This window comes from Anguilla anguilla, chromosome 7 (genome assembly GCF_013347855.1).
Source record: "Anguilla anguilla isolate fAngAng1 chromosome 7, fAngAng1.pri, whole genome shotgun sequence".
NCBI classification, from domain to species: Eukaryota; Metazoa; Chordata; class Actinopteri; order Anguilliformes; family Anguillidae; genus Anguilla; species Anguilla anguilla.
Window position 1 is genome coordinate 39071369 of NC_049207.1, and position 16314 is coordinate 39087682.

The window sequence follows — 16314 nt, forward strand, 5'->3', positions numbered from 1 at the left end:
CCATACTTCAATATTTAATTCACATAATTTGATGTTTAGAATACACTTTATTATTTAGAACATTCATAAAATGTCACATCCTCCACATCCTCAATACTATGATAACCATCGGATAAAGTTACCTATAAGTTTGTATGGAAGAGTTTTCTGGCCCTTTGACAGGTAGTTTTAAACAATACATACACTTGGAGAACATTCTTGTCATTATAGCAGTCAAAATCAGGTAGGATTTAACCTATGTTGAATATCCCTTCCATGGTCATGAAAGGTTTGTGTTAGCTGGTGAACCGCTTAATTCACTGAGTCACAGTGAGTTCATATTCTATTCACTGTAGTTTATATTCTATTCACTGTTAGCAGTATGCTACAGTACGTGATTACCCATTGAATACTGGAGATAACATGAAAACCATTTCATCATTTATTTAAAATGTTTATTCAGCAGGTACCTTGACTTGCAGAGCATATGGTTTTTGTTTTTTTTTAAACATTATTCATTGGATATTTACTGGAGGAAAAGAGTAATGTTTAGGTTATACTTTATGAATGGATTTACAATGCTGGATTTATGGAGAGGGTGATTAAAAATATATTAAATATTATCTTGCCAGAAAGGGTATATATACAGAGCAACCTGTCTTATTCAGCCAGTTTTATCCAAAATGGCTCCATTGCTGGGATTTAGGTCTGTGGCAGGCGTGGTTGCGTGGAGACAGTGAGGAGGTAAAGCCTGTATTTTGGATTATGCATGTGTTGGTTTTTCAGTTTCTTCTTGCACATGGCTCAATCGGAAGGCTCACTGAAAGCAATCAGTGTGTAAGTGTCTTTACTGTGACATCACTCCCCAGAGGAAAAATCTTTTGCTCAGGATAGTCTTTTCTTTAACTCTTGAGAAAGTAGTAATCTCAATTGTACATCTTTTTGAGATCACTTCAATCTGAATTGTTGCTCCTAAAACCCCCTTAGATAGATAATGAGAGAATGAATTTGAGACTTCAGTAAGATGAATGGATGTTGAATTGAGATGTGGTTGTTTCTCATGAGGTCACTATGAGAAAACAGACATATTTGAGAAGAATCATGAGATCCTAGGAGTCATAGCTGAGTTTTCTTTGAGCTCTTTCTCTGATCTCATGGTCCCATGTTCAGGAGACCTAAATTAGACTTATTTAAGATCATTTAGAGATCTCTTGTTTTGATCAGAGTAAGACATAAATGAGATTAAATGTGGTTGTTTCTCCTGAGTTGAATTTGAGAAGTAGGAGAAAAAGCCTTTGGTCTCACCTTAGTATTAAAAATAGCTCATTTGTGTCGAGGAGAAATGAAAGAAACAACTATGAGATCTCTTCTTGGATTTTGCTTTCCTATGGGTCACTGCTTCCATCCGAGCTGAGGACTAGATACAAGCAGTCTGATAAAGCCAAGATCAGTGCTTCAAGCTCTCTACGTCCTCAAGTACTCGGTGGCTGCAATGGCTGCAGCCTTAAATCAGACACAAAATATCCCAGATATCAAATATGACATGTGTTTGTGCCTTCCATGTATGTGTGCCACACGTTTTGATAATCATGCTTGAATGAAAGCCATATCACTGAAATAAACTGATTTCTTGCAAAAAGGAGGTGCTTTCAAGGAATGGAGAAGGCCAAAATTTTTTCAAGAAACTCCTGGATACAATTGCATCATCACTGTTAACCTTCTGTTAAGAAGTCACAAAAGACCACAGAGGAGGCAAATGTTTTTCCCATGTTTCTTATAAGTGTATTCCAAAGTTTATTGCATGAACTTATGTCCAAGTTAAAAACAAATGTGAACTCAAACTAAGGATGAGTCCTGATTAAAATCTTTAAACAACCACTACATTTGAGTCTCGCCATTGCTTTCTACAGAAACACATACACCGAAAAAATGGTGTTGTCCCCATTAAGAGTGTCCCTGCATGGTGGTGAGATAAGCCATGTGTCTGTTTTGGCTGAACTCTATTTGAATGCTGGCAAAGCATGTTCTCTTTCTCTCAGCTCAACAGACCCTCCACCCACTTCTGGGCTTCAGGCTATGGTTGATCTGCAGGCCAGAATTCTCTCTCTCTCTCTCTCTCTCTCTCTCTCTCTCTCTCACTCTCTCTCTCTCTCTCTTTCTCTCTCTCTCTCTCTCTCTCTCTCTCTCTCTCTCTTTCTCTCCCTCTCTCTCTCTTTCTCTCTCTCTCTCTCTCTCTTTCTGTGTGTGAATCTGTTTTTGTGTCTGCATGTAAGGAATAACCACGACATGCTATGTGTTTCTCATGATAATTGAGAAACTCCATTACACCCTGAATACCACTGCAGGGTTCCTTGTCATCAACAGGCACTAGCAGCTGGTTTATAACATCTATGCACTGATTCTGTAATGGAGCTGAACTGTTACAAAAATGGTCAGTATTGTGGTTTTAGCTCATCCCAGATCAGACAAGGAAGAAAAACAGTACTGCAATCACCTGCCTTATTATGTATACTCACTCCTACACTCGCTCAAAATAAGTGGTCTTCTGCCCTCTAGTGGCAAAATAGGAAAACTCCCAATTATTTCCAATTCAGGCATCTTACTGAAACACATCATGTTTTAGTATGTGTGCTATATAATCAAAATATATTCACTTATTTTACATATACATAATGTATATGTATAATAATTCAATACATTTAAATTAGCATCAGTGGTTAAGATAGTATGAGAGATTCAAGAGTGCAACTCTTAAGCAGTACTCAAGACAAGCTTGAGAAGTTGAGGGTATAACAGAGTAGTACATGTCTGCAGGTCTTGAAATCAATTAAAAAATTTTTTTTTCATTGTGCTACTGGAATATGTAATGCATCATTGCATTTGCGTTACAGTACATATACCAAATGCTCATTTTCTTTCATTTTCACAATCTATTTCAAAAGCATGGTTAATGAAATTATACACAAAGGTCAAACACACATCAAAGCTGTAAATAAAAGGGAAAATAGCGCTAATTCATTTATGTGGTAGTTTGCATATCATTTTCTTTAATCTCCTGGTATATTAATGGGCAAGAATACATGATTACTATAAAAGCAACCTAACCACTAACTACAGATTTTAGCTAGTACTAGGTAGTGCTGTATGAGTGACTGTACAGGAGTGACTGTATGTTGCACAGCTAAAATTTAAATGCAAGGAGAACAGGTCTTAACTCTTGTCAGCGATTTCTGGCACTCATTGTACCTATTCCTTATTTTGGCCGATTGTGTTTCTGTGATGTACGTGCCAACCAGATTTACCCCTTATCAAACACTAAAAATACTGGACTTTGTATGAACATTTCCTCAGAATAAAAGATTTAATGTTTGTGAAAAGGTGCAAGCTTTGCCCACATAACAGCCAAAGTCGAAGGGATGCACATGTTCGGCACACATTTAAACCTACTGAACAGTCATGCCCGCTGTTGAACAAACAAATAAACAGGGTTTGACCTTCACAGAATTTTTTTTTACAATATTAATGGAAACCAATGGGGATGAAGAGTGACTCAAACATGCCTACCATCGTCTGCCTTGTTTAGCATAAGACTGTTGAGAACCAAGGTCAGAGCCACTCACTCAGCATTGATGGCATCCCTCATCTAGGTGCACTGAACCAGCTAGCAGAGCCCCTTGCGATGGCTTAGCTAGCATGGGGAGCCCTTCACTAGCTACAAGAGAACATCCACCACTGTGCACGAAAGTGTGACGATTTGATGGAAAAGGAAGCTGGCAAGGAAGCTTACCTAGAGCAGTTTAACTTCATGGCGGAGGTGGCGGGCTGGATGGAGCAGGAAAGGATGTCAACCTGGCAGCGTTCCTGGAAGGGGAGGCACTGCACGCACGCCTGGACATCAACAACGAGCCCCAGTCCTTCAAGTGCCTCAGTCTGGCATTGGCAAGGTGGTTTGGGAAGGTGACGTCCATCATCACTCTCAAGGAACAGCTGCACTCGAAAGAGCTGACCCGGGGAGAAACTACGCCTGTGCACTGTGGACATGCAGCGGCTAATCTAGCTAGCCTATCCACAATGCAATGGCTCAGGTCAGGCCCTCGGCCTGTTTCTGCTGGGCCTTTATCTGGCTCACTTGAGGCAGCAGGTCCGCATTACCTGTCCTAGCAACCTGAGTGAGGAGCCGGTGCAGGCTGAGGACGTAGAGGCAATCCTGCATGCCCAGCATGACAGCAACGGTCAGGAAGTGATGTCGTCAGTCCTGGCTTAGGCAGTGACAATGCCACAACCTCCGGAGCTGGCGGTGTGGCAAGAAAGGCCGTCTGATGAGAGAGTGTAACTGGAGGCCATGAGATGACGACGACAGGCAGCAGCAGTTAAGAAAAAGGGTGGGCCACTTGGGCTGCAACCAAAATAGCATTTATGTGTGTTGTGAGGTAGCCAGCAGTAACTTTTCAAACTGACACCGAGACTTAACTATGCAAACAGGAATGTTATTATCTCCGCTTTATACAGACCCAACCTTGAAATCCACCTCATGCACTAGAACCATGCCTCTGGTGCATGGTGAGCCTAACTCAGATACCAGAACATGGGGCCCAACCACATGCTAGAACAGTGCCAGAATGAGCCAACCACCAACCTGTCTCACTCCTGTAATTTGAGCAACTTCAATTCACTTTGGGGAGCACTCCAGTTATAATTCCCAATTTACACAAGCAGGCTGATAAGATGATGTACAGAACTGAAACTGACACCTTAATCCTGAAATATAAAACCATTTGTTCATACATTGACCCTGTTACCTACTAAAAAGATAACAGAGAACAGTAGTTTTGAATGTGGTTTCCTCCTGTTTACTAAATGACTTTGATTAAGGTTATAGTCATTTTCTGACACTGTAGGCAGCTGAGATGGCATAGTTCATACTGCTGACAGGCATTTTGTTTGTTTTGCCGAGACAACTTCATCATGTCAAATGGGTCCTTGCGTCCATTTTAAAGCTGTTCAAAATTTTTCACAGTGCGTTCAATTATTTACCAGGGGGCTATCATTTTACTCTCTGGGAGTTTTTTTGGTAACCATAGCAGACGTGCATGCATTATTAACTGGCTTGATGACACTGACTGTGTAGCCGTGTGTGTCTTGAGCCTTTTTGGTACAGTAAAGTACATGTTAATGTTCATCACCGTCCATGAGAGAGCAAACTTGTGGTGGCAGGTTCTTCCTCAAATGAGACTAAACAATAGAAGACGAAGCGACGGACGATGTAAAGCACGTTCTGTTTTCCGATGGAGGGGGAAATGTTCAAACTGGAGGATGAGAAGCCGCAGAAGAGAGTTAGGTTTCGCGTGTCATCGGCGAATAGCGGTCGGGTCCTGAAGGAGATGTTCAGGAATGAGGGACCGTCAGATTCTTTGGATTCAGACACCACCAGCACTTCGGAGGCCGAACGGGCCAGCACCCCTTCAACCAGCGATACTAGCGGCCACTTTAGTGGATTTCTCGGCTCAGAGCTGGATGACAGTGAGAGCGAGCCTGATGACCTGCTGATGTATGCTGGTGCCTCCAAGGACCGGGCATTCGGCACTAAGCGAATCAACATCCTCAGCAACAATGGGACTGTGCGGGGGGTCAGGCACAAAGTCAGTGCTGGCCAAGCGCTGTTCAACAACCTATCCAATGTCTATGGGGTGAGTGCATTAATTAGACTTGTTCTTATGGTTGTCTTGATTGATTCTACTGCTTTCTTACATTTGATCATCTACTCAAGGTTGATGTGCCCCGAAGGAATAAAATTGTGTTTCTGGTGACTAAGATGAGGGCTGGTTCTAAGCGTAGGCCACATAGGCAGTTGCCTCAGGCAGGTTAAAAACTGCGATCCCCAAACGACCCCCGTTCCTTTTGCAATCTTGCCTAGGGTGGCATATAGACTAGAGCCATGATGACAAACATACTGAGTTTCTTTGGAAATAAACACGATGGACTCTAGGTCATCTGTTGACTGAAGTTCAGGTAGGAGCAAGGCTTTCTGAAAAATTTTCAGTATTCAGCATCTCACTTGGAAAAATACAGAGCGTACTAACAAGAAATTTATTATAATGCAAACCAATCGGAAACCCACTGAAAATATATAAATTATTTAAATTAACACAAAAACTTTGCTTTAGAACAGGTGGAATGATCAAGTGTGTGAGCAGCACTATTCTTTGCAAAGTAAATGACTAAATCAAGTATATTAATGTGAGCAGTGGTCAGTGACTGGTACACAGTACCAGTAATGCATTCTAAACAGCTCTGACCTGGTTTTGGATTCAGTGCCTCTTTTCTCTTCCTTGAGCTCCAGCTGGTGTGAGGTCAAAGCACTGGGTCATGGTCAAATGAAAAATGCATGCGGTAATTCGCTAAGTGTTACAGAAGAAACAAATTAGGTTAATGAGTTCTCAGTACAGTGGATCAGGAGTGAATATGCTCATGTCAGGTCAATGGTATTTCTGTAGCTGGGCGATCAAGCGGGCAATGCTACACACAAGTACATGATTTTGCGATATAACTGGAAATGTGAAACAACAATGCGATGTAAGGGTTGTAAGGGAGCTGACCTTGTCACCAGAATGAGATAGTTTCAAAGCCTGGGTGGGCTATTGCTGTTGTAGCCTTGCTGTTAAAATGCCCAGTTAAAAAGCATATGAAGATGGAAGCTACTGTATATACATTGTCATGAATAAAAGCCTTTGTCAATCATTAAATTATAAATTGAAATTTCTTTTAAATGGCACTTTGAGTTTCTCTGGAAAATAAACATAAATCCTGCAAAAACCTAAATCCAACAAAATGTTTTTTAATATGTCCAGTTTTGTCATTCCAAATGCCTACAACTAGTCAGAAACAGAACCATACTGTATGTCCCATTGTACATTACATGTTTGGGAAATCCATCTCGACATACTATAAGTAAACATGCACTGAATTGTTACAAAACAATAGCAACATTACTTAAAATGTCATAGTTTGGTAATGTGTGGGTATACTTTCAGGTGGGTGACCAGATAATCCAGAAATCTGTCCTGTTATTATTAATGTCTGGTTAATCCATATGATATCAAATAATATGTTACTGTAATCATTTACTATTCACTTGGAACTGGAATTCTGTTTCCATTAGATCACACTCAGTGACTGTAGGTTACCCAAGACCTTCATCGTCAGAAATGTGATAGGTACTCATGGTGACTCATGGTTTTCTTTACCAGTGTTTTTTTCAGATGACACACTGTGTGTGACCAAGAGACCTGGCTGGAATCATCTTGTTGCACATGATAAACTCTTAATTTGTGCACTCCTCTGACCTTTTGACATAATACTTAGTTGTAATTCTATCTTTTGAAGGGCACAGTAGGAAAAGCCCTGAGTAGACATGGATAGAACAGTTGTCCAATCAGGCCAAATCCCTAACCATCCTTAAGTGAGTTGGCAAGATTAGTCCCACAGTGTTATTCCTGTCTAAATAATTTGTTCCACCTCTGCACAGACTGTGTCTCTGCATGATCTTTGATTCTAAAAGGAAAGGGCAAACTCAACATTTGGCAAGATAAACTTAATTTTACACAAACCTGGCATTTTATAATTGTATATTGATGTTCCCTTGTCAGTATATAGAATATTGTTGACATCCTTTGCTCCTTATGTTCTTCCTGTAGATAAAAAGGAGACAACACATTGGTACAATAACTTTTAGATATAACACAGGAGTAGTTTTGATGGCTAAATTATTACATTACATTATTATTACATTATTACATAACTCAATGTTAGGTATGGCTTGTTCTTTCTAATCTGTCTCTGAGAACATTTGATTTCTGTTTGACTTAATTCTTTCAAGGTTTTGTTTATTTGTTTAATTAATTTTGTCCAAATGCATGTATTAACATTACAAATACACAGAGAGAAAAAAAGATGCGATGTACCTGATTTAGCTAACAGCTAATTTCCATCTGCAGCCCCTGTACAGGTTTTCTGTTAAATGGTTACACCTGGCAAGCATTTACTAATTCTATGCATTCATTTAAGCATAGCAAAAAATAAATAGAAATTCTCACAGTTTGTTGCACTCCATATTCACAAATACCATCTATGCTGAATTTATTCCACAAATAAGCAATGCGCATAAACTTTGATATTTGAACATCCAGCTCATTTTTACCTCCCCTTATTTAGCTTATTTTAAATGTGCTGATATATTTTTGTGTGATAGCAGGTTATACAACATGCTTGAACATTCTGATTTGGAAAACAGCTTATAAAGGATTGATTCATAATGATGAAGTCTTTGTCATTATCCACCATGTTTATGCTTCACCCATTTATCACAAAACAAGAATTTACATTTTAATGTTTTGTTAGAGACCTGGTGCAACCACCTTTTACAGTGTCCCTTAAGCCATAAGAAAAAGATGTTTAAAAGGTTGTGCTAATTTTAAAATAGCAAAGATTAATTTTAAACTGCATGTATTTGGACTGTGGCAGGAAACCTGAGTACTCAGACAAAACCCACATGAACAGGGGGAGAACATGCAACACCACACAGGCACCCCACATGGGATTTAAACCAGGGGCCATCACACTGTGAGGTGACAGTGCTATCCACTCCACCACCATGCCAACACAGGTCCTTACCCACATAATAAAAATAGCACTGGATCTACACATTATACAAAACTGACTTCTTGATCATTCAGAGCTACTTTTATTACAGTTGCAAATTAGACTATTTAGTATAAGTCAAAAATGGCTGAATAGGCTAGTCATCCGATTTTGACAATGAGAGATCTCTCCAGCAGTGCAGAAATATACGTTTCGAGGTGGTCCTGTGTCAGATTTGTGCCTTGTTAGATTAGGATATGTTGGTCTTCAGGTGAAATATTGAACTTCCCAGCAACCAAAATTACATGTATTTTTTCATTATTATTGCAAGAGCTCAATGTAGGCTACTGTGCAAAGCAGGGTGTGAAAGGCGAACAGTGTGTTAGCAAAAACTTGGAAAACAAGAACGATGTTGAAAATAACCCAAATATTAAGGACAGCAAAGTTAGCATAGCCTCTTGTGGCTGGATAACTTTGGCAGTGAAATAGGCCTATTATTGTATTAAGATTTACAGCAAAAATATATTTGTCATAAATTTTACCATCAAATTTTAACCAGAATGCTTTGCAGATACATACTGTACATACGTTCAATAGTAAGTGTTTGTTAAACATTAAACTGTACAGTATAAAATTAGTGTAAACTAACAATCCTGGTACTTTCTCAAGTCCAGGCCTCCATGTGATGCTGCAGTGGTGTGATTTCTCTAAGGAAATTCTGACCACAGGACACCACAGTTGATGGTCCAGAAATCAGGCTTGGAGCTTTGTTTAAGGAGTTCAGTTGACCTGACTGAAGAATAAGGCACTCACAGGTGTTAGCGAATTCCTTGCATTGACAATGGACATTTTCAATGGTAAGATGAGGTAAAAAAAAAAAAAAAAAGGCTTGCAGGAGTTAATATGAAATAAAAATAAAATAAAGGGTTTAAAGTAGAATTAAAAGGAAATGTGTATGTGAGTTGGCAAGCCCCTCTTCTACTGGATTTTCAAGAAACTGAAAGCCAGGGTTCTCATTTTGTTTCATTTTTATTTTTAAAAAGAAACATCAACAAGAAAATGAAAAATAACAGATTTTTAAAAACAATTTCAGCTTGAGTTTTTTTGCCACTTGTAGTGATGCACATGGTTCATTATGGCAAAACATCATTTGTCAATGCAGGAGAGCAGAACAAACATCCTCATGTGAAGAATGCTGTGTATTTGCCCATGTCATTTCAGGCCACAGACTTTCAGGTGAACAGCACAGTAATTACATCGCAGTTGTACGCTTCACATGTAGTCAGTGCAGTGGATACTGGGCTGACCAGAAGAATCACTGCTGTTCACAAAACTGTGAATTAATACAACTGTTCAAAATGGAAGTCATTAATTTCTAAAAAGCATAGACTCTTTACCCTCACATTTCTCTCCCACAGTACTTATTCTCCTCAAAATACTAATTCTCTATTATTTTAGTTTGGATTTTCCAATTATTTCTTCTCTGAAGTGTAGGTTCTGCTCTGAATAACTGAGTCTCCTCTGAAGTACCAATTCTCCTCTAAAGTACTGATTCTACCCAGCCAGAATTTATGCTGGAGTATGGGCGGATCGTGATCTACACCACCAGCTTCCGCGTCATCAGGACAACCTTTGAGCGCTGTGAGCTGGTGCGCAAGATCTTCCAGAACCACCGGGTAAAATTCCTGGAGAAGAACATAGCCCTGAACAGCGAGTACAGCAAAGATGTGGAGGAGCGGTGCAGAAAGGTGGGGGAGCTCCCCTCACTCCCTGTGGTCTTCATTGATGGACACTACCTTGGGGTGAGGGTCCCTGAGAAAGACCCTCAGGGTCTAATTGGGCAAGATCCCAAGATCCCATATTAGCCAAAATAGCCGTTAGCCAAGATGGCTGAACGTAGTCACATTGTTACAAATAGGTGATATATACTGTCAAGATCTGAAATGTTTTTACCAAGGTCATGTCATGGTCTGTACTGTGCATACAATAAACATTACATTACCTTTAAGTTCAAAGAACTTTTCCTGAGATGTTCTGTCCCTTTGAAAAATTAATTTAAGATTTAACTTTGCTATGATGCATCTCAATGAGCAATATGGCCCATCAAACAACATAAAAAACATTAAATTAGCTGAAGTTCAGTCAGAATACACAAGCCACAGCAATGTTACATTGATTGCAGGTCATTTTCAGTTTAACTTTTTTCATGCCATTTCGCAGGGTGCAGAGAAAATACTGGATATGAATGAATCTGGAGAGCTTCAGGATCTTCTCATTAAAATTGAGGTAAAACCTGTTAATGAAATGATATGTGCTGGTACCTGAAAATAATGATCGGTGCCAGAGGAAGACTGACTGCTAACAGCTAACAGTGGACTAATAAGTTTTACCAGTCCAAATTCAGAAATAGGAGGACTGCTGGAATCATAATTGTACATAAGCAAAGTGGAAGTATTATTTTAGCTGGCATAGCATTTGTTTAGCAAAGGATACAATACAGTGCCCTCCAGAAGTATGTTCAGCACATGTATGCCGTTATACAAAATCTTACAACAACTACAGTAACTTATGACAAATCCAGGAAGTTGAGGCAAAGTAAGTATTGGCAAGACTTCCACAGCCAGCAGATGAATTTTCACTGCATTTTAAAATGGTCTGTTTTTCCACTGATTTATCTACATAAAGGGCTCTGATGTACTTGCTGCCCAGTTCCCTCTGCATTGATAGAGCCAATGTGTGAGAATGGTAAAGCACAGATATGCTATCAATAATGCACCATAACCATTTCCCTGAATTATGAATGGACATTGATAAATGGGCTATCAATTATGAATAGAAAAATGTCAGTTCTGTATTCGCAAAATTTGCTGATACATGTCTGGGCAAGGTAAACCAGCCAGGAGTGTAAACTGAGCTAGCAGTCAGCAAAGCGAGAACACTTGGAAAGCAGAGCTAGATGGCTGATCACCTGAGGTTCAGGTGAATGATGTAGCCAGATACTGTAAGAGAGACCTGCTGGCTCATCGAGGATCAGCTGAGTCAAATGGTTAGTCCGAAAACACAGGCCTTTATAAACTAAAACAAAGTGGAGCATCAAATGATGCTAGTACATGGCTAATTCTACCCTGGTAAAGGCAATGATGATTCTGTCAATCATTACATCATGATTCGCATGATGTTAGACCCCCATCAGCCTGCAGCCTGTCATAACAAGACACACTTCTAATGATTAATGTTAGTGGGTCTTGTACTACAGCATAACGTCTCATTATGAATAATAGTAACGCATATATTTATAATCTATTCATATTGTTTTGTCGTTGTAGAAGGTACAGCACCCCCATGGGTGCTCAATGTGCGGGGGCTTCGCCTTTGTCCCCTGTCCCGTGTGCCATGGCAGCAAGATGTCTGTCTTCCGCAACTGCTTCACAGACACATTCAAGGCCCTCCGGTGCACCGCCTGCAACGAGAATGGACTGCAGCCCTGCCGCAGCTGCGCACTGTAGCACTGCAGTACCTCTCCACTATCCCGCCCCCTGCAGGCTGTGTGTGGCGCTGCAACACGAAAGTGCCCTCTCTAGCCATGTTTTCTCACCTCTTTTTTAAATGCGGAGATTAATGTGAATAAAGAATGAATTTATAAGAAAACCTGTGATTTGATTTAGTTACATTATTTAAAAAAAAAAATGATTATGTAAGATTATGTTATGATTGTACGCCCGGGTTGGCAGTTTGGGTTTCACAGGTAGTTTTGCTCACCCACCTGTCAAGAAGCCATGGAAACCTTTGGCTTTCCATGGCAATCATGTATGACCGCAGGAAAATTTGGTCTCTTCAGTAAGGACCAGGAAATTACCTGGCACTTGCGCTATGGCCAGATTTTGAAGTGGTAATCATGGGTGGTCTGCTTAGCAGTCATGTACAATTTTTTGGTATAATGCTCATATAGTATATATTTGAAACACGTTCTTACAAACATGTACGGTGCCATTAAAAAGTATTTGCCCCCTTCCTGATTTCCTATATTGCATATTGTCACACTGAATGGTTTCAGATCTTTAGAGAAAATGTAATATTCAACAAAGGGAATCTGGGTAAAAGTAACACATATTTGTAAATTATCATTTCATTTATTTAATGAAAAATGTTATCCAACAGGTCTACATCTGAATGGCTAAAAAGAAACAAAATTAATGTTTTAAATGGCCTAGTCAAAATCCTGACCTCAGCCCAATACAGATGCTGTGGCAGGATCTGAAATGAGCATTTCATGCTTTACAACCCACCAATTTGTCTAAATTAAAGCAGTTCTGTAAACAAGAGTGAACTAAATTATAGAAAGTGTTCAGTTGCAGAAATTGCTGCTAAATGTGGTGCAACCAGTTATTAGGTTTAAGGGAGCAATTGTTTTTCGTGATATGGGTGTTTCATAACTTTTTTCACTAAGTAAAGGAAATAATCATTTTAAAAAATGTGTTTTGTGTTTGTCTGCCTTTGCTGAATATTAATATTTAAATGCTGAATATTAAATTTTGTCTAAACTATTCAGCATGACAAATATGCAATAACAGAGAAAATCAGGATGGGGCAAACACTTTTCCACTGGAGTCCCACAATCAAAGAAGAAACCTGGAGTCCACAAATGTTCACCTTGCCAACATAAGTGCTGACCACACCAAGGTTTCTTGGTACGCTGCCTCAGGCAAGTTACAGACATGCATCTGCTTTCATGCAAGACAAACCCTTTGCTCACTGTGTGTCATGTAACTCTACCTCTCACTCTCCAAGCAGTGAGAGGCTCACCACTGTTGCTCTGTACAGAGGCATACAAGCACCTCTGGGCAGATACAGCATATGTAGGGCTAATCCCATTGTGCTTGAAGAGAGAAGAAAACACAAGGGAAGAGAAACACAAATAGATAGAATGTACCATGAAGCACAAATGCTTCTGCTTCTTCTAAAACCATGCTACAATTCTCCTTTGTGAAAGTGCATCAGCATATATACAGTATCATCTAAATTAAATATTGGATTATGTTATGTTGGTTCGAATCTCGGTTTGGGGCCTTTCTTTGTGGAGTTTGCATTTTCTCCCCGTCTCCGGGTTTCCTCCAGGTACTCCAGTTTCCTCCCACAGTCATGCAGACAGGCCGACTGGAGACTCTGGATTGCCCATAGGTATGAGTGTGCGAGTGAATGGTGTGTGTGCCATGCAATGGATTGGTGGCCAGTGTGTGTTCTTACATCTTGCCTTCAGTTTGAAGCGCTCCTTTGGCTAACAGTAGAAGCAACATCTGACATTCAGCTTTCAATTTTTTCGGAGCCTCTTTCTCCACTCCAAGCCAATCAAATTACCCCGTATTTGGAGAGTCGCAAAATGATGCCATTGACAAGATCTTAACCCTTTACAGTGCAGATACAATTTACATAACTTTTTTGGAAAGGACAGACATTTGAGCGGGAAATAATGAGAATGATATTTTGGAATGTTGTTTTCTCAGTGTTTCTAAGCTCTCTGTCCATGCCCATGCAGTGTTTGTTTTTTCCAAGTGTTAGAAAATGGCAAAAAAATTAACCATTTGTTCATAACGTTTGACAAAGCTCAACATAAATGTCACCCGGAAAACTAAAAGCCTCTGGGTCTGCTGACAATTCAGAAAGCCACCTTTTCAAACATTTTAAATCATGGTTGAAATAAAATCTTAAGTAGTTAAAATTACTCAGTATTATCATTATGATAAAACAATCAATCGCATTCATCTGAATTAGAGAATCTGTCGAATGAGACAAATAAAATTGGCTAATTATTTGATCAATCATGGCAGTACACAAGTATTTACACTGATTTGTGATTTGAGGGTGCCTGTCAAAGCCCAGCGAAAACTGCAGATCACGCAGATCACGCAGTTGAACTTTTCATTTGTGAAATACTGGTGCATTTGCTTAGATACTCGCACAACCGCATGGAGTACCGGATTGGACAAATGACAGGGAGACAACAGAGGCAGAAGATCCATTGGCTAAGGACCACATACCTGTCTCTCAGTGATGGGGGATGGGGCCGTAAACTGTGCGAAAACCAGGCTGTAACAAATATCTGTGATCTTCTAGCAGATGAGCTGGAGACTGCCTGGTATCCCTATGCACTCCCTCTTACTGTGAAGGTCAACGATGCGCTAATTTATTTTGCGAGTGGGTCGTCCCAGCATCCCCTGAGTTCATTTGGAGGCATATCCCAATTTGGCGTAAGTTTGGCCATACAACAGTTACCTCCAGCCTAGCATGCCAATGAATACAACATACCAATGAATACAATCAATTCACCATAACACCTGCCAGCCAAGAATGGGTAAAACTCGAGTTCATGGCACACATTGGATTCCCCGTGACATCCTGTTACAAGCTGGTGTGACACCCCTGGGAGGAAGATGCGCACCCACACCAACATAAAATCAAATAAAAACACCTCCACCCTTCCCCCTCACAAGTTCTGGGCAAAAACAATAAACTAAAGCAACAAACTAAAATAATAAAGACAAAACAAAGTAAAACCCAGCAACAGCTTTCCATTCGCTGCTGGGATTCGCTGGATAAATTTTCAGCTGCCAGTTTCCTTCGTCTTTTTGTGCCCTGACAAACACACACAAAAAAAGCTCCAAAGTAAACAGTCTGTCAGTAAGAGCTCAGTCTCAGTCCCAAACTGTATAGATGAACACACTTTTAAGCACCTGGGCAGATTAATTAAAGCAACCCAGGTGCGTGCGCTCTCTCCACCAGCCAGCGTTGCCAAGACCAAATCAGTTCACTGCCAGAATGAATGCCACACACCTACAACCCCAGAATTCAGCCGAAGGCTAATTTGGCTTAACTCGAGACCACTCCCTTCTGGGTTTCAGCATTAAATAAGTCACATTCTGGTGTGACACCCCTGGGAGGGAGATGTGGCAGTTCCGAGAGTGCACCATCGGTTTTCCGCATGTAGAGAGCGAGCGCACCCACAACGACTGCCCAACTTTTCAGCTGCCAGTTTTCTTCATTTTATTGTGCTCTGACACAAACACACAAACTGTCTGACTAAATTCCACACATCCATTGCATGCACATGCAACTGTGCACCCCAGCAGAGAACATTCTTAGGATATGTTTACACCACCTGATGAAAGTGACCCAATATTGAATGTGGCACAGATCAAATATGAATTATGAACGTTTAAATAAAACAAAAGGACATGGGATTGGTTAGTTTCTGATCCTTTTTGGGTCACATTTATATGTGAAAATAAATCTGACAGCAGTCCACTTTCAGCCAATGTGCCTGTCATCTAAATGCACAAATCGAAATTTTCCAGTCATTGCGATTTGCACGTCATTCAAAATGCAATAGCCTCCTACCTTTTTCTTTACTTTAAACGTTAAAAATAAAGTTGAGTATGAAGGCTCAGGCCATTGGACGAATCCCACAGTTATGTGTTTTTTAAGCCTGTGGGGTGAAGAGTCGATAGGCCAAAATTCAGGGGATGTTCACTGTGGACCTACAATGCTTCAGAAAACAATAGCTTGAATTATTATTTCTGTCTTGTTTTGTGTCCTTTGCAGATGGTGATATGGCTGTGGTGGGATGGTTTCCTATCAGTAACCAAACCCTCTTGTGTGCATGCAGATTGTTTCAAGAGTAAACCATGTTAACATAGGTATTGG

General features: G+C 40.1%; 1 protein-coding gene across 1 annotated transcript; it reads left to right on the top strand.

The window, feature by feature from the left end:
• The first annotated feature begins 5264 nt into the window (after nucleotides 1-5264).
• grxcr1a (glutaredoxin and cysteine rich domain containing 1 a) lies at nucleotides 5265-12203 on the top strand. Its single transcript, XM_035427615.1, has 5 exons — nucleotides 5265-5666; nucleotides 8228-8230; nucleotides 10179-10418; nucleotides 10837-10902; nucleotides 11943-12203. The coding sequence occupies exons 1-5, from the start codon at nucleotides 5265-5267 to the stop codon at nucleotides 12120-12122; spliced, it is 891 nt and encodes a 296-aa protein (XP_035283506.1). The 3' UTR covers nucleotides 12123-12203.
• The last annotated feature ends 4111 nt before the right edge of the window (nucleotides 12204-16314 follow it).